General features: G+C 42.2%; 1 protein-coding gene across 1 annotated transcript in view; it reads right to left on the bottom strand.

Moving 5' to 3' along the window:
* The window catches only part of DDHD1 (DDHD domain containing 1), a 70,314-nt gene that overhangs the window by 4,733 nt on the left and 41,573 nt on the right, over positions 1-24,008 (bottom strand). The window contains 8 exon segments of the mRNA XM_042462059.1: positions 996-1,140; positions 1,142-1,188; positions 5,580-5,832; positions 7,284-7,433; positions 9,780-9,855; positions 9,979-10,241; positions 18,215-18,321; positions 18,955-19,061. Of these exon segments, the coding sequence (XP_042317993.1) occupies positions 996-1,140; positions 1,142-1,188; positions 5,580-5,832; positions 7,284-7,433; positions 9,780-9,855; positions 9,979-10,241; positions 18,215-18,321; positions 18,955-19,061 (1,148 nt within the window).

Consider the following 24,008-nt stretch of genomic DNA (forward strand, 5'->3'; position numbering starts at 1 on the left):
GGGGCCGGAAGCCAAAAAATAAAATAATTGAAAAATTAAAAAAAAATTTAAATAAATAAATAAACCGGGACAAATGTAGGACAATATTTAAATGGTGGACATTTTTTAAAAAAAAAGTGGAGGACACACAAAAAAAATTGCTGAATTTTTAAAAATGTTAATATAAAGAAGTTTTCTGAGGCATCTATAGACATTGCCCCCCAAAGGCCCCGGCGCAATCAGCGGCAGGACGGGCTGGGGCCGGTTCCAAGGCCTCGCTGGGCCGCATTCGGCCCGCGGGCCGCTACTCCTGCTCTCACCCCCCCCCATTAGAGAGACAAATAAAAGCAACTGGATGATGATACATGGACCCCACATCCCACTCCACCTTACTACCAAAAGGAGACATTGCACTTCCATCACTGCTGTTTAGAAAAAAAAAGTTTTCTTGGCTAGGAAGTAATATGCTCTGGCCCAACGGTGGGTGAATGGGATGGACTTTTAATGGCAGATCATTCTTCCCTGAGGCTTTTGGGGCAGCAGAACTGAAAGGACTCACGAGCTGAAAGGAACCATCAAGGGTCCTTCCCAGCAATCTATAACTAAAGCACTCGGAAGAAATGGGCATCCAAGCTCTATTCGAAGATTTTCAATGAAGGAAAGTACACCACCCTCCGCGACAGTCATTCCTCGAGGGATGGGTGCATTTTTTGGGAGGGAGAGTCATGGTATGCACGGACCGAAGGCAGTATCTGCTGTGTCTCAGGATTTCAGTTGCCCTCAGTCTAGGTAGGTCAGTGTCATGCAGCTTATGAGGTCCAACTCTGTAGATGCAGTACATCTAGCTCTGTATCTTAATGTGTTATAGATGTACAAGAACCAGTTCAAAACCCCACATGAACTGCTTGTGGTTAACTCTCCCCCCCCCCCCCCCCCCCCCCCGAGTTACTCTCTTTAAAATTGAAAGGTAACCAAGACTGGCACAATGGACCTGCCAGACTGAGCCGTTTGCTTACCTGTTGGGTCTAGGAAGCCGGAAGTGCTGTGGGGAAAGGTCTGAGTCCCAATTGTTGCTTGATTTAGGGTAGACTTCTTCTCCTCTACGTCTGTTCCTTCCTTTCCAGGCTCGAGTCCCTGTGAGGCGGGAGCACTGGAGCGTCCACAATCTTGAAAAGCATCCCTCCGAGCCTTTCCCAATGCTAGCAGCTCCTGTATTTGGGTAGCACAACACAAGGGAATTGCAACTCTGCAGTAGATATGCTTGAGGATAAATGAACACAAGGATCAATGCATGGCTGGAGCTAAAGACGAATGCCACATATACCCATTGCCTCACCCGTGTAGCTTCAGACAGTGATTCTTGGCCTTCCTTCGGAGTGGAGTGTAGCCCTCCTGGGCTTTTTCTGCACCTACAGTAGGCATTGTTTTTCTCTGAAGGCAACCCCACTATACTCTTTTGTAGCCAAAAATCCACTTTTGAAAAACAAATAGGAGTGACTCTTTAGTTTTATCATTACGATACAGAGACTTGCGGTGAGAAATGGCTGCTGGACCTTCCGGTTTGCCCAGCCTGCCTTACCTGATGATGGCTGCATTTTCTTGCTTTATCTATTAAATCCAATGGCTGTGTGGGATGAGTCTACCCCTCCCACCTTCTAGTACTTCTAGAGTTTATAGCTACCAGAATAAATTATCTCTGTGATTTACAGAGCTTTACAAATGGCAAGAAACCTTCGTTTTAACATCTGGGCCACCCCATCAAATGTGATTAAACTTGGCTTTTTCCCTCTGACTCTGCTGCCTCCCTGTGGACAGAGTTGCAGCCACAACTTATAGCTACAAAACTTCAAAACTACAGGGATGGCAAGGTCTTCCTGGGGTTTCTCTCCTTATTTTAACTATGTAAGCTTAAAATGGAAAAAAAAATGAATATGTATTAAAGACATTGGGTCCAAATTTGTGACTTTAAATAAAACTAATAATAATAATAATAATAATATATAATAATACATGTACAAAGTTTTCACTGTTTGAAGCCTTTTCTGCTGTTTAATCTGCCATTAATATATGCTTTCATCCTATTTAAATTATTATGTTGTTTTTTTATCTAGAATTGTTTAAACCATTTATGTTTTAATTGTATGCCACCGTGAATCTGATCATATTGAGCTGACAGGGGGCACTCTGTTGGGGCAAAGTGCTCAGACGTTGCCAGAACCATGCTCTTCAAGTGGTCATCTGTGAACTCGCACATATAGGTTCTGCTGTGCCTATATAGACCTTTTGGGAAAATTCTAGAGCTGGGGCCAGCCATTTTTGGCAGAAGCCTTGCTCACTCCCCAAGTGCTCTTGACCAAAGACTCCTGCCATTTCCCTCAGTTCCCACAATGCTCCTGCATGGAAACATAACAAGAACAAACAAGGACAACAAGGACAATGCTGGCAGGTAGTGTGTTCACAGATGATGAGTTACAGGTGATCAAACACTCTGGTCTGTGACTTACATTTGTTGTTGTGTTTAACCTATTCCTGACATATGAGAGACCCTAGGGCGACCCTATCACGGGGTTTTTTCTTGGCAAGATTGTTGAGAGGGGATTTGCCATTGCCTCCTTTGAGGCTTAGAAATGCGACTTGCCCAAGTCACCCAGGTGAATTTCCATTGGGGAGTAGGAACTCAAACTCTGGTCTCCCGAATCAATAGCTCGGAGCAGTCAGGTCAAGGGCTGGAAACCACGGTATCTCTCTTCATGAGAACTGCCAGCACCAGCTTCTTTCTTTCTTAGTGTTTATACTCGCTCCTCCTAACTTGCGGATCTGAGATCTACAACCTCAGTTATGCACAGAGGGCAACCTCCATCATTCTAATAGTGCAGGCACCCAGGGGCACGCCAATTCAAGGCTATGAGGCTTGAATATGCATGAGCCTCCATTATATGGGGGGGGGGGGTCCAGAATGGATCCCCCACGCAAACGGAAAGCACAACTGTATTTTATAGTACTGTAGTTTTGCATGACACTTTACAGAGTGATCAAAAAAAATATAAGAGTGATCAAAACAAGCTTCACGGTGAGTTTGGTGTTTCCCCCTAGTGCAGAGAAGCCCATAGTCCAGTGTGCAAACTACTATATCATGCTGACTCACAAATAACTTGTTAATAGGCAACACAAGTGATTATGCTGCAGCGGGAACAGAACTTTTGGCCACTAGTCCAGGCAAATTCCACAGTGGGTACTGATTCATCCAGATGGCTTGATAAGTCATCTGTTGGGATTGGGAATGCTTTGATTAAGTATTCCTACACAGCAGGGGGTTGGATTGGTTGGCCCTTGTGGTCTCTTCCAGCTCTATGATTCTATATGTAACCCATGGCTGAGGCAGTTGTGCCCTGAGCAGATGGGTATTGAAACGGATGCCAGTAAGGCCAATTACACATATGCCTAGAGAAGGCTCCAAAGACCACAGATTGTGGGAAATGATCCCATGATCTTGCCTTGTTTGGTGGGAATGGTGAGGCAGAGAACTTGGGAGGGGACAATACTTCATCTTTGATGGCGAGAAAGAGCAAAGTGGGAACAGATGGGACTCACAAAAAGTGTTATTTCCTGTAATAGAAAGTAGAAGCAAGAGTTTCTTCAAGGAGGAGCATGATGCGGAATACAGTAATCTAATAATCCTCCTTCTGAATAATAAAGAGCATATCACTTTGACAGATGGGCCAAAGACTACAGCATTTTCTCTTTTTAAAAAGTCTCCACCATCATTAATTTCACTGGCGAGTGTTTTCTCTGGACCTCATACCATAGGCCCATGTTTGAGTTTTATGGATCAAGGTATGAGATGAAGACATGTCCACCCACATGTACTATTCCTACTCTTCCTCCTCCTTACTGTGCCTACAACATTGTGATGACCAAAGGAACAACTTGCCACCATTCAATGCTATTTTGCAAATCTTAAAAGGTTTTATTTTGGGTTTAGTGTGTGGAACTCTCAGGCACAGAGGAAAAACAAAATCCCTGCTAAGCCATGAAATCAATGAGTGACCTTGAAATTTAATCTGACAAGGATGCTCCAAAAACAAAAACATTCCCCTCTTTGAGGAATCATAGGATAAGAATAGAATTCACTGCTATTAAATGGTGGTGTGTTGCCACCATCCCATCCTGTGGCAGCCCCCATGGTGGGCACTCAACACAACTCTTCCAAGAGAGAAAATGTTCAACTTGAATCCAAGGAAGGAAAGAGGAGGTTTCAAAAGTAACAGAAAAACAAGGAGCTCAAGGCAAGGTACACGATCAACCTCCCACACTGCTGTCACCCTGTGACAGAGATTAACTTAAGATATGATGACTGACCCTAGATGACTCTAGCTCCGGGCTGTGGGAGATTTTTATTCTCTTGAGGTGCTGGCAGGTTGTAGTGTCCACTAGGAAATACTGTGTGGCACCCTCTTCTGGCCCCATGTTTGTGAGTATGGTGGGCACGTAAAACCTAGGACAACCTGGAATAAGAAAAGACTGGCCAGAGTGATATCAGGAAAGTGAGCGCTGGGATAATCTAATGGTATTAAGACAACCTCGACTGGTACCAGGCAGCACAACAGCTGGGTGTAAATGCAGAGTCAGGGCAAATGAATATGACTCCATTAAGCCACCAGTAGAATGAAATGAGTATGCCAGGAATATGGATATCCATGAATCAGACAAAAGGTGTGAATACATGCAGGCAAAGAGCCTTGTTTTGAGAATAACTTGTACTTGGATCCAAATACCTTATTTATTTAGGAAAATGTTTTAATCAGACTGAACCATCAACATCAGCTTTGTGTTTTTTCCTCACTATTGGGGGTTGGTGTAACCTCAGAAAGGCTGATCCTTGCAGACACTTTTTGTTTGTCCTGCCAATCCCTTTACATTTCTAAGGAATGTAAGAAAGAGTTAAGGGCAATGATTTCCTTTTGCACAGTATTAAGACCCCAGTAATTCAATATCTGTTGTCTTGGTTTGCTCTGGTTCCTGTGCTCTTGAAATTCACCAGGGTTCTTGTTTTCCTTGTCAGTACTTTCAAGATCTTAGGACCTTTGCTGGTCTTGATATGTTCCTTTTCCTAAAGCCACTGGCTGTGCTAAAACCTTACTCATCCCATTCCTGAGTTCCAGTCCCAGTTTGTTGTTTACTTCACTTTTGTGCCATAATAAAAATGCTTGGAACCGTCACAGTGTTGAGTATGCTCTGTACATTACGTGATAACAATAGCAATTAAATCCTATACAATTCTAAGTTGTAACTCAAGAACATGTGGAAAAGATGAAGGAAGTCTGTGTGAGCGGATACTCTGGCAAGGTGCTGCATGTTTCGATTCTGGTGTATTCAATAACATTCTCCTATGAGACAGCTCTGTGTCAGTGTGAGGCAGTGAGACCAATCTGCCTAGATGTAGATCTCAGGTGTGTTACTGAAAAGGCCGGAACAGCCCTTACATGTATATATTTGCAGAGCTTGTATGAGGACACAAATGAATCTGGAGAGCCCAACTGGTAACAGAGATAGGATAGCCACAAATAAACACAGGCTTTCAAGGTCTCAAGAATAGTTACCCATTATACTTGCTTTGCCTATATTTGTTATGGACTCGCCATAGTGCCGCCGAGCCAGAACAGGTGATGTCGTAGGGCTGGGTAGTGTTGCGAGAACTTCACTCTCTGGGACTGAGGTAGATTCTTTTGCCGGGTTGAGGAAACTTGGCTTCATGTGCTCATAAGGTAGAGGATTCGTGGTGTTGTACCAGTGGATTTGGACAGGAGAAATGTTGCTGTAGTGCTTCAGAATTAAAGGTTCTAGTCTATAAGCCTGCAAGTAAGAAGACCAACAAATGTATCTTAAGTGAAAAGACAAAAATGTATTTCTTCACGATACTCATTTTTCACTTAAACAGATACACGTATTCCCATTTTGAAGTTAAGAAACATTCCAATTAGCTGCAGTTAATAGACTTTCTGACAAAAACTTCTGGATGTCCTGGGAGTGAACCCCCCCACCGCTCTCATCAGTTTGGCTATTCAAAGGTTGGGAAAATCCAATTTTATTCTTCTGGCCAGCTAAATTCTTAGGACAATCACCTCATGGCCTTATACCTCTTGGCCCTGCATTTAGTTTACAGCATGTCATGAAAAAAGTGACACATTCAACATGGACATGGAACTTTAGTGTTCATGTGGTCCTTGCTTCTAAAAGCCTAGTTAAAGTGCTAAAGATGAGAAAGATGGCTGAAGAAAAGGTTTCTCAACAGACCTATTTTTTAGTATTTCAAAAATCACTATAGCTGTGAAAATCCCAGTATCTGTGAAAACCCACAGAAGCATTGCTATGGAGTTTCTTAATCATATGTTCTGCTGGTATACAGAGCTACTATCTCTGAAGTGTTTTAAAACATCAGTTTCCACTGAACAATCGATAGTCAATGGAAAACTTCAGGAATAGAAAGGAGATATACAAATCCATTCAATAAACATAGAGTCAATATTTCACCACATTTTCCAACCAGTTTCCAAACAATTAGGAAGGGGTATGGTGAGGAATCAATGCAGAGTCTCGGAAGAAAACTAATGCATGAAGACACACATCATCATTTTCGAGCCGTCAGCCTATTTTCATTCTTGCTATCTGTTAATGGTTGAGCACTGGAGAAAAATGACTTTGTCAGTTTGCAGCTGGCTATACTAACTGGGTGGTAGCATGTGATATTACCAAGAAATGCACACATTCACAAAGGCTTTGCAGAGTTACTGCACTTTTTAAAATGCAAAAGGCAGCCATCCATCTGGATCAGGCTGGGAAGGTGAAGGCTAAACACTGACCCGACATCCCATTAATGGCCAACCCCAGGAAGCAGCTGAGGAATGTGCTCTGAACTCTCATACACCAGGTCTCTCTTCCTCATGCTCTGCCAGTTGTGTGACACATAGCTGTGTCCACACAGGGAGCCTGGATGACCTCTTCTGTTACTGATGATCCTTCACTACCTGATATTTAGTAACACTATTGAGCTGAGCTAGCAGCCAAGATCTGAGTGACCGAGATGGAAAATCCAAACAGCCTGTTCCTCATCTGCAGTGACATTCTCCCCTAGAAGCCTGGCCAAAATGAAAGGAAGCAGTGCTGCACCATTCCCTTCATTTCCACAGAACATTTTGGTGGATCAGGTCCTGTGACACTCAATTGCCTTCCGCTCTGCTGTGGCCCTTTGGGGACATTTCACCTTGCCTCAAGGCAGGGCAGCTGGTTACTGCACTAACACTCACCACTGGGTCTGTAGGATGAAAAATGTTTAGCAACCGGTTACAAATAGTTCTGGGCAGAATGTGGTCTTGACTTCCACTGTTCCCTGGACGGATGCCGCGCAAGGCCAAAAACACTGCTAATGGAGATCCCATACAGAAGAAATTTTCAACCTAAGGAGACAGTTCATTTGGTATTAACAGGCAGTGAAAAGGCAGCATTCTCACACATATCTTGGGAGTGGTGGGTAAGAGAGCTGTGATCTCACCTTAATACATCAGAAACTGAGGAAATCCATCGTGCAATAATGCATCACATTTTTACATCCTTTGATAATACCAGGAAATGGCCACAGGTCATGGGATATTGAAACAGACTCCAAAAATACTTCAGAACTGTAGTGTCTGAAAACTTCCACTAAAAGTGTCCCCTATGAGGGATGAGGAAGGCTGGGAGACAAAGATGATTCTAAAAGGTATTCTCAAAATTGCTTAGTCACAATCATATGAGAAATGAAGAAGATTGTGACTTCTGCTTAACTCTATCTGAAGAAAGTGTTCCCTATAGCTTTAAAATTAGAAGATTATTATTATTATTAACCTTTATTTACAAGGCACTGTAAATTTACACAGCACTGTACATACAATATTTTTAATTAGACGAAAATGTTAACATTTTAATGCACGTTATACAATAAGAGATGATACCTCTTTATACCAAATCAGACCAATGGTCTATCTGGCAATGTTTTGACCAGTATTAGCAATCCAAAGAAATGACACTGGGGATATACTGGAAGAGGATTCCTAGCCCTCTTCCCCAACACTCTAGTGAGTAAACTGGAAACCCATAGTGCCTTTTTCTGAGGAGCCTTATTTCTCCTAAAATCCTATAAAGCCAATCCCAAGTCAGATACATACTACACATTAATATTTTATTAGTAAACTTGCAATGCTGTTGCTGCTTTTTGGAAAACCCCCCCCCCCCCCCCAATTTTTAATAATTTAAAATAAATAAAAACTTCAAGTTAGATTAGGGTCTGGGGGAGTATAAAATTAAGAAATTAAATGAGAAGAACTTCACAATGGAATTGTTTCCCAGCTAGCCATTTTCTCATTCAACTACGAAAGCCTTTGGTATATTGTATGGGCTGCTTTCGGGTCTAAATACACCTCCCTTTATCGCAGCAAACAGAGAAAGCACTAGAGGTGAAGGCACAACACACAGTCCTTGATACTTCGGTACCTCGTCTAAGGACCGACGGAAAAATTAAGCACAACTCAACGTAGCATCCACCTATTCTAGGATGTTACCCTCCTGCCATTTCCTGACTCCTTCCCTCTCTTCCTTCCCCTCTCAGCCACTGGGATCTGTCAGGAAGACTGGCGAAACGTCAGGAAGAAACTCTTCTAGAACATGGCCACATAGCCCAAAAAACCCACAAAAAACATGTTTTTCCTTTCTTTTCTTTGAATAAAGTTGGTTCTTAATTAAGCCTGCCATTGGCAGAAAAAAAAGTCAAAATGGGAAGCTGGATTCTTGTTTGCTTTTTAAGTAAACTTGAACTCCATATGAGAAAAAATATCTGTGGATTTGATGAGGAGAGATTTGTGTAACTGAGGTGAAATTAAAGCCTGAAAAAGAGTTGAAATCACCTTCTCTCTGAAACTGAGCCATAACCCTGAAAGGACATTTCATAAAATCCAAGAGTTGGAAGAGACCCCAAGGGCCATCAAGTCCAATCCTCTGCATTCAGGAATACTCAGTCAAAGCACTCCTGACAGATGGCCATCCAGACTCTGTTTAAAAACATCCAAAGAAGGAGACTCCTGCATTCTCCAAGGGAGTGTCTTCCACTCTCAAACAGTTCTAACTGTCAGGATGTACTTCCTAATGTTTAGGTGGAATTTTTTTTCCTGTAGCTTGAATCTGTTGCTGTGTCCTGGTCTCTGGTGCAGCATCCATCCTCAATATGACATCTTAGCTTACACTTCTCCAAAATAAACATACCCAGCTCTCTAAGCCACACCTCATAAGGAATGGTTTCCACGCCTTTCATCATTTTGGTCACCATCACACGTCCACATTCTGGACATAAAATTCCAGAAGAGGCTTGACCAAAGCAGAATAGAGTAGTACTATTACTTCCCTCAATCTAGACACTACACTCCTTTTGATGCAGCCTGGAATTGCACTGGCTTTCCTAGCTGATGCAACACTTTGCTGACTCATGTTCAACCTGTGGTCCACTAAGACTTTTAGTTCCCTTTCATATTGTGGTCAAGCCAGCTGTCACCCATTCTACATCTATGCATTTCATTTTTACTGCCCAATTTTAATATCCTACATTTTTCCCTGTTGAAATTAATTTTGTTAGGCTTGCATAACATTCTAATGTGTTAAAATCATTTTGAATTCTATGTCCTCTGGGATGTTAGCTATTCCATCTAAAGGGTCAACTGCAAATTTGATAAGCATGCTGACTATTCCATCATCCAAGACATTGATTTCTTTCATACCTTAAATTTTAAGGCAGGTGTCTTGGATATGGTGGATTTCTTCAGTCCATGCAATCTCTCTTCTATCTCCTTCAATCTAAAAAAATATATATATAATAAAAAATAAAAATAAATAAAATTTAAAATCCAGCTGTTAAAACTGAACTCAATGAATGGTTTTCAATGCCCCAATCCCTTCTCAACAAGGAAACCCCTTTACCGCTGTTTGGTTAAGTAGAATTCTTCTAATAAATGCTGCTCCTCATAGCTCATCCATGTATCCTCAAGGTCATCATATTCCTTCTCAAGCAACTGTTCATAGAGTCTGACTGGATTCCATCCTGTCATGATGTCGTATGTGATGACGCATCCCAAGGAATGTGATACGATGGATACTTTCCCGCCCCTTTCCGTGAACTCTGGATTCCGAGAACAGAAAAGTGTGTACAAACGGTTCAGCTCCTGTTGAAGTCCTTTTACCAGCTGTTTCAAAAATTGCAGGGATGGAGAGGGGAGAAGCAAGAGAAAGCACATTTCTTATATATTCATAACAGTACATATTTAGTTTCTGCATTCCTACTTACCCTTACCAGATTTTTTCCCCAGAGCCAACTGCTATATCAACATAATTGGCTAACTTTTAGCAGCCAACTTTTAACTCAAGATCAGAGAACTTCCATAAAATAGCCCAGTTTTGATACTTGGCCACTTGGGTGAGTGTGGGACACTTTAAACACATCGTGGAAACAAAAGAAGAAAACGTTTATGTGGCCATGGTCACAAGCTGTATTTTCTGCAACAAGTCTGTCATGCTAAATGGACAAAGACACAAAAACAACATCATTGTGGTAGGAATTTAATGCAGGCCACCAAACCAAGACAAGGAGGTGGATGATGCTTTTCTGAAACAAATCTCAGAAGTTTCCAAGAAGTGAGATGGGGATTATCCAGATATCTGCTGGGAGACTAGCATAGGCTGTCCAACAAATTCCTGATGTGTCTTTCTCAAAAGGTGGAAGAAGGAACAAGGGGAGCAGTAATCCTGGACTTGAGTTTAACCAATCGGGAACAGTTGGTCACTGGAGCCAAAGAAATTGGTATTTCATGTATGTTATGATTCCATGTTTCAAATGTAATAACTATTTAATCTGTTTTATTACAATTAACTTCTGTATATAAAGATTTGTTTTTGTTTGTACACATGTTTGGCCTCCAGCATTGCTATCTAACTGAAATCATGGATAACAAGAAGGTGTCTGTTCTGAAAGCACTGAATAGGTATGTGTTGTTAGGGATAAAAGTAGTATTTAAAGGGCCCCCCCACAGTTGTTGTCACACAAGGGGGACAGGAAGAAGCCTTTACACTGGTGGCAGAGGTGGGGATCAGGGAGAGCCCTCACTCTTGGTGATTGCAGTGAGTACAGTGGAAGACTTCACATTCGGTGGCTTAAAGGCGAGAAACTCCACATTTGGCCAGCGGTGGGATTTCCTGAGGGGAGCGTGGTGGGATAAGGGTTGGAAAACAATACAAGTGCTCCAAATACCTTGCATTTTTTATTCATGGGCCAAACTGGACATGAGATATGTCACATGGAAAAGTCTACCATGGAAGATTTAAAAACAAAAGAAACAAAACAAAACCCACCTTGCTGTGTTGGGGATGGGGATTGTTGTGTTATGTTCTTTCTCCAAGCTGCAATCCTGTTCAGAACTAGATCATTCTGTACCTGATACCTTTTATTGAGAATAGTATTCACCTCAATTTCTGACAAAGGCTATGGGAGGAGTGACAGCTCAAGGTCCCCTCACACCACAATATGGCTCTCCCTGCCCTCAACCTGGACTAGGTATTGTATTGTATTGAAATCACTATGTGCTGACAATATGAAATGTCAAATCCTGTGTTGCCCTGGTTCTTCTTTTTTGCTTCTTAGGTAAATTCCAGTAATCTAACATCAAGGTAGTGAACTTTAAGATCATAGCTTTTTAGTTTTGAAACCCAAAGTATTTCACCAATACAAAGAAAAGTTCTGGGCAGGATTTAGAAGATTTCACTTTCTCTCTCTCTCTGGCTTTTCTTCGCAAAAGAAGATTCAGGAAGGACTCATGATCCCGCACTTTCTACAAGCGCGTTGATGACTAAAAAGGCCGATCCGAGATAAACAAGTCCGGTTGCAGAAAGCACAGCAGAAAGTCTCATTGGGTGATGTTTCTGGGTTGTGGTTCTTTCTGCGTTGTCGTTTCTCTTCGAAACTTGTTTGGCGTGAGCTTTCAAAAAAGGCTGTAGCATCATGGATAGTGCGTCTCCATGCCTCCCGGTGCGAGGCCAGGGCGGACCATTGTTGGTGATCAATTTGGCCGAGCCTGAGATGTTGTTTCAGGGAGTCCTTGTATCTCTTCTTTGGGGCGCCCCTCCTACGCTGACCCATGGCGGGTTCACTGTAGAATACTATTTTTGGGAGGCGATGGTCCTTCATCCTAGAAATGTGTCCTGCCCAGCGCAGCTGCGTCCTCAATAGCATGGCCTCAATGCTAGTGATATCTGCTTGCTCAAGGACAGCAACATTTGTCACATAGTCAGTCCAGTGTATATTTAGAATTGTGCGTAAACAGCGCTGATGAAAGTGTTTGAGGAGTTGTAGGTGTTGGCGATAGGTGACCCATGTTTCAGACCCATAAAGGAGAATAGACAGTACATTGGCTCTATACACACTGATTTTTGTGCTTCGCCTCAGGTGTTTGTTACTCCAGACTCTTTTGTGAAGCCTTCCAAATGCACTATATGCCTATACTAAAGATTTCACTTTAGTAAGGTGACATTTGAAATCATAGAGCTGGAAGAGACCAGAAGGGCCATCCAGTCCAACCCCCTGCCATGCAGGAACTCTCAGTCAAAGCATCCCCAACAGATAGCCATCCAGCCTCTGTTTAAAGACCTCCTCCTAATGTTGAGGTGGAATCTCTTTTCCTGCAGTTTGCATCCATTGTTCTGTGTCCTCCACTAATGTGTTTCCCTGGTGTTTCCTGTTCCTTGTTCCTCAAATACCTCTATCATTTCTTAAACATGATAGCTTCAGATACCACTTAAGTGTCTATGAGACAGAGCACAGGCCACCAGGAAGTGAAAGAAATGGAAGCAGTGCAAGATCTCTAAGCCATGTAATTAGCCCTATTGGAAATTAATGAGACTTCGCAGAACAAATGAAAAGAGGTGCCAACTTCATGCTCTGCGTGACATACTTTGCTGCCACAAAAATAACAGTCACATGGCACTTAAAAAACCCAGAGATTTATTGTCTTTGTTATTTTTGCTGCACAAAACTAACAAGCTCCTGGCCTTTCGGAAAAACTATCCCACACTTTCTGATAAACTGCTAGCAAACTTTTTAAAAGGACCCATACTTCTGCATCTTATTTATTCGTACCAGGGCAATGCACTTATGACAGCGAAGAATAGGATGGTATATCTCTGTCTACCAAAATGTGTACTTATGGGTGGCCATGTGCCAAGGTCATCTGACTGGCCACAGGTCATTAGGCTACATGAGACACTGGACTGATCCTGTATGGCAAATTTTCTGCAGTGTGCTTTGGGATGACTTTGAGCATGGCAGACACCTGGCTCTTCACAAGTAAGCAAATAAAGCCTGAGGCAGAAGGTGTACGTGCTCTGTGTGAGAAAAACAAAGCGTTCCATCAGCAGAATTTTAAAATATCGGATGCCTCAATAGCATCTATCTGTGCTGGCCTTTGTGTAGCCCTCGAAGCACCTGGATGTTCCCCGACCTCAATTCCTCACTGCTTCAAGTTATACCTTGCTGTTGAGGCACTGGATTTTTTTCTAAAAAAATCTGGGTGCAAACATTTTGGCTGAAGCAAACACTACTCTTCTACAAAGATGGTTCCTGAAATCTGGTTTGGCATCAAGGAATCTGATGCAAAAACAAAGAGAGTCAGCATATTGTATCACCCAGTGGGTAGTGGCAGGAATACCTCACATCAACAGCCTCATCCTCCACTGTGCATTTCTTTGCTGCAGCTAACAATGCTTCTCAGTTGAGAAAAAATAAAACATTGTGATCTCATGATCTGCAAAGTGCTCCTTGGCCCACTTCCTTGACCCCCGCATTGGCTCAGTTAAGCAACATTTTAAAATACTCAAGCATCAGCAGAACACCAGTTGTGCCTGTACTGAAACCTCTGGCAAGTTTGCAAAATGCAAATGGATTCTCTTAGGAGGTCTGAAATCATGTGATGATGTTGAGTTGGCAAAAGCCAGACATGCTGTTCTCTAATGACTTTTTGAAGCTACACCTTGGGATACTGAATTCCAGAAACTACCTATGTGTTGGGAGAGAATGGGTACAGAAATGGCTGCTGAGCATATATCAGAGGATGTCTCTGTGGGTCTCAGTTGCTGGGAACATGAAAAGGAAAGCGCAGATGTGCTCAGGTCTTGTGAACTGGCTTCACATATAAAAGTGGGTGGCTACTGTAAAGGCCTTTGGTCTTTTCCAGCCTCAGTGCTCTTTTGCTCTTATTTATTTATGGGCTTTATACCTCGCTTTTCTCTCAAAATGGGATTCAAGGCAGCTTAACCACTTTCATTTTCATTCTGCAACTATTTTATACTGTCCTGAGTTTTCTGTCACTCCGCTTCATGGGATGAACAGTTCTGTAGTTTTTAACCACCCTCGAGTCAATCTCGACCCATGGCGACCCTGTGGATGGGACATCTCCTTGACTCCCTGTCCCCCACTGCTCTGCTAGGTCCTGCAAAGTCATTCCTGTGACCTCTTGAATAGAATCCATCCATCTGGCATGCAGCCTTTCTCTCTTTTTACTTCACCTTTCCTAGCATTATTGTTTTTCCAACAAGTCGTGCCTTCTTGTGATGTAACCAAAGTATGACAGCTTCAGTTTTGTCATCTTGATTTCCAGGAAGATTTCTGGCTTCATCTGCTCAATGATGACTATAAGTACTAATATTATGAAGCAGACAAAATCTACATATTCTCACTCTACATCATACAAAATTTTGTCTTCTTGTGTGCCTTCAAGTCGTTTCTGACTTATGGCAACCCTAAGGTGATCCCAGCATGGGGTTTTCTTGGCAACTTTCTTCAGAGCGGGTTTGCCACTGTCATTCTCTGAGAGAGCGTGACTTGCCCAAGGTCACCTAGTGGGTTTTCATGGTTGAGCCAAGATTTGAACCCTCATTTGTGGAGTCACAGTCCAATGCTCAAACCACTACATCATGTTGTCTCTTTCTCTACCCTATTCATCCCTTGTCTTTTTTCTAAGCTTACAAAGGTTGTAATCTTTGTTCACAGAGATATTGCTTCAGGCCCTTGCTCATTTATGCTGCCTTTTTCTGCATCTTCTCTAATAATGCAACAACCTTTATGAGATGTGCAGTATATACCCTGAAGGCACCAGATCCTATCTGAACTTGGAAGCTAATCATGGTCACTGCTGGTTAGCAATTGGGAAACTGCCATAGAATCATAGAGTTGGAAAAGACCACAAGGGCCATCCAGTCCAACCTCCTGCCATGCAGGAAATCCAAATCAAAGCATCCCCGACAGAGCTGTAGCCTATATTTCAGAGGAAGGAACTGAAAAAACCACCTATGAATATTTCTTGCCTAAGAAAACCTGCTGAAATTGATGGGGTTGCTGTAAGCTGTATGGCGTAAGTGAACAGGCAACAGGTGACATACAATCAAAAGTGCTAAAAGAAGATCAGTCAAAATAGGGGGATTGGGCAACATCTCATGGTCCAGAGATGGCACTCAGCCTGTAACTGATCTTAGAAGAGTTCATCTGCCCATGTGCCCCTAATTTTTAATATTCCCCTAAGGGACAGGGAGAATGATTTCATATTCTTGCCCTCCCGGACTATTATAAGCCCACAGAAGGCTTTTTTTCAACTAGGAAGTAAAGCAGAATTCATTTGCTTGAGGGTCCCTGGGGCCAAATATGTGGTGAAAACAGCTGGGGAGGACAGTAAAAACATAGCAAAAAAACATCCCACCTAACCTAGAGGAGCAAAGGCCATTTTAAAAGTATATTTCCTACTTCCAAAACTGGGGCAGTAGAAAGACCATGGGGCCACACAAATGGGTCTTGTAGGCTGAATGCAGTCTGCAGGCTATATTTACCCCACCTCTGGCCAACAGTGAACTGCTATTGAGTTCTATTATCACGTTATCCTTCTCAATCTCTCTCCCTTGCCTATGGATTGGTAACTGAAGGTTTTGGAAAAGAGACTCCTGAGGGAATGTGTTTGTATGTTGGGAGTGGGCAAGGGCCCTCAGGGGCGGCTAAAATGTTTTTGAAGGCCATACCTGGCCCTGCACTACCATGAATTACTAACCAAGTCTCATTATCGCAGGGCTCCTTTGCTATTTCTCCAGTGCCTATGGGCTGATAACCAAGGGGGCTGGAATTGCTATGTCTGAAAGGAAGGTGTTGGTTGTGGCTCTGGAGCCTTTAGTTGTTGATTCCTAGCGTGCAGGAAATTCCAACCAAGTAAGAAGTGACAGCAATGTGAGATGTCCTAAATCATGTTTTCCTTTCCAGGTAACTTTTCTACATCTAGTTTGGTAATAGAATACTGAACCCCAGACAAGAGGAGTTTCCTTGTTAAAAGATGTTCCAACAGTGGGGATGAGTAAGTGAGCAAGTGTAGTTTGGGACCATTACCCTTCTCTTTTTTAATAAGGAATGCTTATGTTATTGTTCATTCCTGCTAGAGGTGGGTCCTACTGATAACATGGACTTCTTGAAAGACAAATAAATGGGACCTAGAGTAAACCAAGCCCAAACTCTCTCTAGATGTCAAAATGACAAAACTGAGGCTATCATACTATGGATATTTCATGAGAAGACACAAATCATTAGAAAAGATTATAATGTTTGATAAAATGGAAGGCAGTAGGAAAAGAGGAAGACCACATTACAGGTGGATGCCCTGAGCATGCAGAACCTGAGTAGGGCTGTTGATGACAGGGTGTCTTGGAGGTCTCTCATTCATGGAGTTGCCATTAAGTTGAGGCTGACAATAGTCATCACATGCACTTACATCATTCAAAGGAATATAGCATCCTGTGCAAAGTGGTCCTACTTCTATCAACAAAACCACTTAACTTACCATATATACTTGACTATAAATCAACCTCATGTATAACTTGACAGAATGTTTTGGGGCCACAATTATAGATTTTGATATGGCTCGGAAATAAGTTGAGAGTAAAACTTATGGGCATGTAACTTACGAAATTCCAAGAACTTACAAAATTCCAGCAGGAATAAATGGTTGTGCTCACAGTACAGGCTGGATGGATAAGAGTATGGGGGTGGTGGGGTGGTCAGTGTTTCCAGGACAGATTACATTCTTGCCTTTCACTAGGAGATGGTTTCTTTTTAAAATATGGTGCGTCCACATTATATGCCATGCTGGAAAAAGGGAGGCACGCGCCGGAAGAAAACAATGCGGCATGCTCCCGTGGCATGCGCCCTGCATACTGCCACCACAGGCACAAGCTCCATCCATTTGAATGGGGCTTGAGCATCTGTGCTTTTTTCTTTACGCGGGGGGTGGAATGGATCCCCCGCATAAGGGAAGGGAGGACTGTAGGAGTTAAAGTATAGTACTTATATTGAGCTGTGGATTAATCGACTCGGGTTTTTTGGGTCAATTTTTTGACTAAAGTTTCTAGACCTATACATTAGTATATACAGTATTTTTTCAAGGCATAGGAACTGTCAGCTTTTACAGTCTGCCTGTTTGTCATTTTCAGAGACATGCTCCATTAGCCCCCTAGACATCACAGGCAATGGCAAGAGATGATGGGGGCTACAGTCTTCCTATATTCCTATAGTTGGAGGGCCACAGTTGGCCATTACTGATATATTGTTTTGCTGCTATCAAGCGTAAAAGAAAATTCAAGGATGAGGGATATGGACAAAATGATTTTACTTTTACTGCTGATGGGCTTGGATACACAGTTTAAAGCAGTGGTTCCCAACCTTCCTTTAATACAGTTCCTCATGTTGTGGTGACCCAAACCCATGAAATTATTTTCGTTGCTATTTCATAACTGTAATTAAATAGGTGTTTTCCAATGGTCTTAGACGACCCTCATGAAAGGGTCCCACCATGGGTCCTATTTTGGGAGAAAGGCGGGATAAAAATAAATAAATAAATAAAATAAATAAGGGTCATTCGACCCCCAAAGGGGTCCTGACCCACAGGTTGGGAACCACTGGTTTAAAACAATCAACAGTGTATAGAGGAGAAACCACTTTTTTCTTCCTCCTATGCAACAGGAATGCATAGGACTAAATGACAATGACTAAATCCTGCTTCAAGATATAGAAACTTCAGTATGATTAAAATAGGATATCCAATAATGGTCACTTTAAATCACACACCTAAAGATACATACATACCTCATCTCTGTAGAGGGGGCTTGTGTAATACATTATGTCCATTGCACTACTGTTAAGCATATCCCTTAAGCCACGGACCTTATCTGGAGTAATAGAGTCAACAGTGTCTAAAGTAAAGAAAGGAGATCCAAGTGTTTGACTGAGGCGTGATAAAACTTTAGAGTGTGTTTAAAACCAACAATTCAAGACACCATGGGTATACATTTCCAGGAACACACCACTCTGGGACCAAAGAAATCTCACAAGTGCTGAGATAAAAAGACAAGTAAGCTACTTAATGGGTCCCCACCCCCAAGATGGCACAGTGGTTTTCAAACTCCCTTCCAAGGAAGCTACAGTGGTTTCCTCAGTGAGAAGGCCAGCAACAACAGACCAACACTCCTTCCAGGTGAGCAAACAATCTGCCCACTGTTACCAATCTTTCCATCCTATTCTCTTTTTTAAATAGACAGATCTACATTTTCTCTCTTATTTTCAACTCCAGTTAGATGTTGGGTCTTTGGAGTGATAGCACTAACAGACCCAAGCAGCACCCTTTGTGAGCTGAGAGAACAATCCAGAAAATGATCAGGAAGCCTTTGCAATATGACAGAGGCTCCCTGGCAGGTGACCCTGAAAAAGACACTTGACAGAAGGAAGTTTGAAAGCTACTGTCAGATCTAAAACAAAGACCACTATTTGACAAATATAAGCACTGTTGTTCTAGTTGCTCCAATAAATGTCTTCAACTGTAAAAGTACCTCCATCAAGTGCAAGTTTGGATCTCCATTCAACTGGAAGGAACTCAACATGCGTTGCATGATTGGAAAAATATTTGTCTTCTATTTTCCTTGCAGTATCTCGCATCCTGGAAAATTTGAGATAATAGCATACATTTAATTGAATAAATTATCTCCATGCTTTATTTTTCAATCATTCTCAATAGACCAAGAAGGCTTTCTGTTTATTGTGATTATCTGGGTAGCAGGTATGAGTAAAGACACTACAAAGAGCAACCCATGGTTAAGCAGAATTTTTTCCAACCTGGGTCTTTCACATTCTTCTCCTTCACTGCACCATGTTTGCCTAGAAGTCTTAAAACTGGTTTGTAATTCCAGTGTACTGTACATGTTTTTTAAAAAATGGTGCTTAAAGACTTCATCGTTAAGGTGAGTCAGAAGTTTACATGAAGTTTTAGTCTGTTACATTGTCACAGTGAATTTCTATAGATTCTAATCCTGTGATCCTCTTCTAGAATAAAACCTGCTGTACTGTTCTGAATGTTGCACAATGAATCATGGGAATGGGAAATGTGAAACTCTTGCCACCATGAGGCATATACTGTAATAAAAAGTCCTCAAGCAGTGGATGACACTTTCACCATTTGGAGCCATGGAGAAGAAGATCTGGCCATGTTCCTGAACCATCTGAACAACATCCACCCTAACATACATTTCACTATGGAAAAAGAAAAGGAAGGAACACTGTCATTCTTGGATGGCCTAGTCATCCGCAAACCAAGCCAACATTTGGGTCACACAGTATCCAGAAAACCTACACATACAGATACCTGCACAAGAATTCCAAACATTGCCCAGGACAAAAAAGAAGCACAATCAAAATGCTAGTACACTGGGCAAAATGCATCTGTGAACCCCATTTTTTGGAATTGAAGCACCTAGGCCAGGCTCTACAGGCGAATGGTTATTCCAGCTCAGACAAGGGCTGCCAGACCCAGAAATACCCAGAGGTGTGAAGACAAGCAACCACCCAAAGGGAAGGTATTTCTACCATACTTCAAAGGAGTCACAGACAGAATAGGCAAAGTGGTGAATAAGCACAACCTCCAAATGGTTATAAACCGACCAAGAAAATCCAGCAAATGTTATGCTCAGCAAAGGACAAGACATACCCTCTCACAGCCGCAGGAGTTTACCGCATACCATGCAGCTGCGGACAAGTCTACATAGGGACCACCAAGTGCAGTGTCCAAACACGAATCAAGGAACACGAGAGGCATTGCAGACAGGGCCAGCCAGAAAAATCAGCAGTAGCAGAACATGCCACAAACCATCCTGGACATAAAATGCTGTTTGAAAACACTGAAATTCTGGACCATGCCAACAACTATCAGGTCAGAATGTACAGGGAAGCCATTGAAATCCACAAACACTTGGACAACTTCAACAGGAAAGAAGAAACCCTCAAAGTAAATAAAGTTTGGCTACCAGTCCTGAAGGACACCAAAACCAGGACTCAGTAAATGCAAATGAGAAACCACTCAGGGTCAGAGGCTTTCCCAGCAAACAATGATCACCAATAAGTAGACACTAGTCCTCTTTTGCATATCCTCTTACCCTGAGGAGGCCATCAACAACAAAACAATACACAGATTAACATGGGAATCACTCCTCCTCACCCAGGGTCACACAGTATAATTAATAAATACTCTCTCTCTCTCTCTTCCAGGTTAGCATTCTCTGAAGATGCCAGCCACAGATGCTGGCGAAACATCAGGAATAAACTCTTGCAGAACACGGCCACATAGCCTGAAAAACCCACAAAAAACTATGGATGCCGGGTATGAAAGCCTTCGACTCCCCAAGCAGTGTTTGATTGAATCTTCTTATAAATTCTCCTTCATCTGTGCTAGTTGTCCCATCTACCTCAGTGCTTCTAACTTCTAGGTAAGGTAGGAGGAAGAACGGATTATGGCAGGTGGGAGAAAATGCCTATCATGTAATTTTTCAGAATTAGTTCACTATTCCAAGAATTGATGGGTTTTGGCAGAGCGACTGATCACAGCAGAAATATCCTCTGGGCAGATTGTTCAGGGGCAGACCAACTTAAGTGATTCACTCAAGAGTCTTCAGAACCTATAAATTGTACCATGGCTACATAATGGTCCCTACCTGGCTCCCTATATCTTGGTATTTATTTGATTTATTCCATTTCTTGGTGACTGCTTCCAGACTCTGGACTTCCCTACCCAGGGAGGACATGCAGGCAAAGACCTTTTTATTCATGCTAAATAAATAAAGGCTAATACATACATACAGACCAATTGTTCATTGTCGGGGGGGGGGGGGGGGGGGGGAGCGAATGAGCTGGGCAATAAACTTACTGGGCCGGACTTTCACAGAATCATAGAGTTGGAAGAGACCGCAAGGGCTATCCAGTCCAACCCCCTGACATGCAGGAAATCCAAGTCAAAGCATCCCCGACAGATGGCCATCCAGCCTCCATTTGAAGACCTCCAAGGAGGGAGACTCCACTACACTCCGAGGGAGTGTGTTCCACTGTTGAACAGCCCTTACTGTCAGGAAGTTCCTCCTAATGTTGAGGTGGAATCTCTTTTCCTGTAGCTTGCATCCATTGCTCCGGGTCCTAGTCTCTGGAGCAGCAGAAATCAAGCTTGCTCCCTCCTCAATATGACATCCCTTCAAATATTTAAACAGGGCTACCATATCACCTCTTAACCTTCTTTTCTCCAGGCTAAACATCCCCAGCTCCCTAAGGCGTACCTCATAGGGCTTTATGGTTTCCAGACCTTTCACCATTTTAGTCGCCCTCCTTTGGACACGCTCCAGTTTTTCAACATCCTTTTTAAATTGTGGTGCCCAGAACTGGACACAATATTCCAGGTGGGGCCTGACCAGAGCAGAATATAGTGGCACTATGACTTCCATTGATCTAGAAACTATACTTTTATTGATGCAGCCTAAAATCGCATTGTCCTTGTTAGCTGCCGCATCGCTCTGTTGACTCATGTTCATCTTGTGGTCTACTTGGACTCCTAGATCCCTTTCGCATGTTGTCTCCTTAAGCCATGTGTCCCCCATCCTATATCTGTATCTGTGCATTTCATTTTTTCGCCCTAAGTACAGTACCTTACATTTCTCCCTGGTGAAGTTCATTTTGTTAGCTGTGGCTATTCAGGTCATTTTGAATTTTGATCCTGTCCTCTGGAGTATTAGCTATTCCTCCTAATTTGGTGTCATCTGCACATTTGATAAGTATGCCCCCAATTCTGTCATCCAAGTCATTGATAAAGATGTTGAACAGTACTGGGCCCAGCACAGAGCCCTGTGGGACCTCATTGGTCACTTCTCTCCAGGATGAAAAGGAGCCATTATTGAGCACCCTTTGGATTTGGCCGGTCAACCAATTACAAATCCATGTAACAGTTGCAACAGATGTGAAATACTGAGCCTAGTAAGGGGGCACCATGCATAGAATGAATATGTGAAGATTACATATTTATTTTCACATGTGCAGGTCATGAGCACATGCTTAGAATTCTCTGAAACAAATTACACAGCTTGGAAATTTGTATAAATGGCGGCCCATGCTTTTAATTACCAGTTTGCTACAAGTATGTGTCACACATGACACAGTCATGGGACAAGGCAGGATGCCACAGCACACAAGGCCATTTTGTGACACTGAGTAGATTCTGCAACTCTTCTGCTTTCTATTTGACAGAGCACAAGTTAGAGGGCACAATGTCTGCAGGAAACATTATTTAGGCTACTGAATCCCAAATTGAGAGCCAGCATCATATAGTAGTTTTGATTGTTGGGATGGCTTCCAGGACAACAGGTTTCAAACCTCTGCTCACCCATGGTAACCACTGAGTGACCTGTGCAATTCATACCCATTAAGCCTTAGAGGAAGGCAATGGCAAACTTCCTTGGAAAAAGTCTGGTGAAAAAAACATAGGATAGGGTTGTCATAAATTGGAGTTGGCTTCAAGGCATGGAACAACAATCCTAAACTGAATTTCCAAAGGCACAAAAATGTAAACCAGTCTGCAAAGATTGAAAGTCTGCATATAAAGAGTCTCTTATGTGAACTGTTCCTACGTATCGTGTCTCTAGGGAAATTCCTTCACTGTAATGGAGAGAAGTTCCTCAAATCAGGGACCTAAAGGTAAACTGAAGATTTATATTTTATATCCATCTTTCATGGCATCTTCTCAAACCACACAGATAAATTTAATATCAGAGTTTTCATTCTCAGTCTAAATGGACTGGTGTACAATTGAAGGCTTAAGTGTTCCACTGTTAAAGGACAAGATGTCTTTGTCAATCACTCTCTTGAATTAGTGATCTTAACTGCAGCCCTGAGTGGAGTCTTGTTTGGCTGCTGGAATTTGCTGAGTCCTTAAACAAATGTCAAGGAGAGATTTCAGTCAAAGAATAACAAAATTCCTAACCTTGTCACACAACCGAAAGACTGTCATATGATGATGTGGCAATCACATGGAAGGGCTTCATTTAGGATACAGGTATGATTGTGCTAAAACCTGGGCAAAATCAAGTTGTGTTTTTCCAAAATAAAGGAAGCTGCACTTTCTTAAAATAAACTGTCAATATACCTATACTTAAACAACATACCAAAAAAGATCTTTAAAAATGTGGAATAGTTTTTGTCCAGTATGTGTGTAAATGCAGTTTTCAAGAACAGAAAGTTGCATCATACAGTTGTTTTCTCATCATCATCATCATCATCATCACCATCAATTTATATCTCCCCTTTTCTCCCGTAATGAGACTAATGATTAGGTAATGGCCCCTCTTGTTTCAATGAGTCTTCGGGAGCTAACTGTTTACAAGGACAGAGCTGTTAACAATCTGTTGCCTTGTTTCATTTTTAATGGCTTTTTAATGGGCATGGCTTTTAAAATGTTCTTAATTCTATTCATATTATAATTATATCTGAACTTGTGTATGTTTTTAGTGAAGCAAACTTTTATTTGCATATTTTAATTTTTAAGTTGTCTTGAGTTTCAGGGCTTGGAAAAATGAAACAA

Source organism: Sceloporus undulatus, chromosome 1 (genome assembly GCF_019175285.1).
Source record: "Sceloporus undulatus isolate JIND9_A2432 ecotype Alabama chromosome 1, SceUnd_v1.1, whole genome shotgun sequence".
Taxonomy (NCBI): Eukaryota; Metazoa; Chordata; class Lepidosauria; order Squamata; family Phrynosomatidae; genus Sceloporus; species Sceloporus undulatus.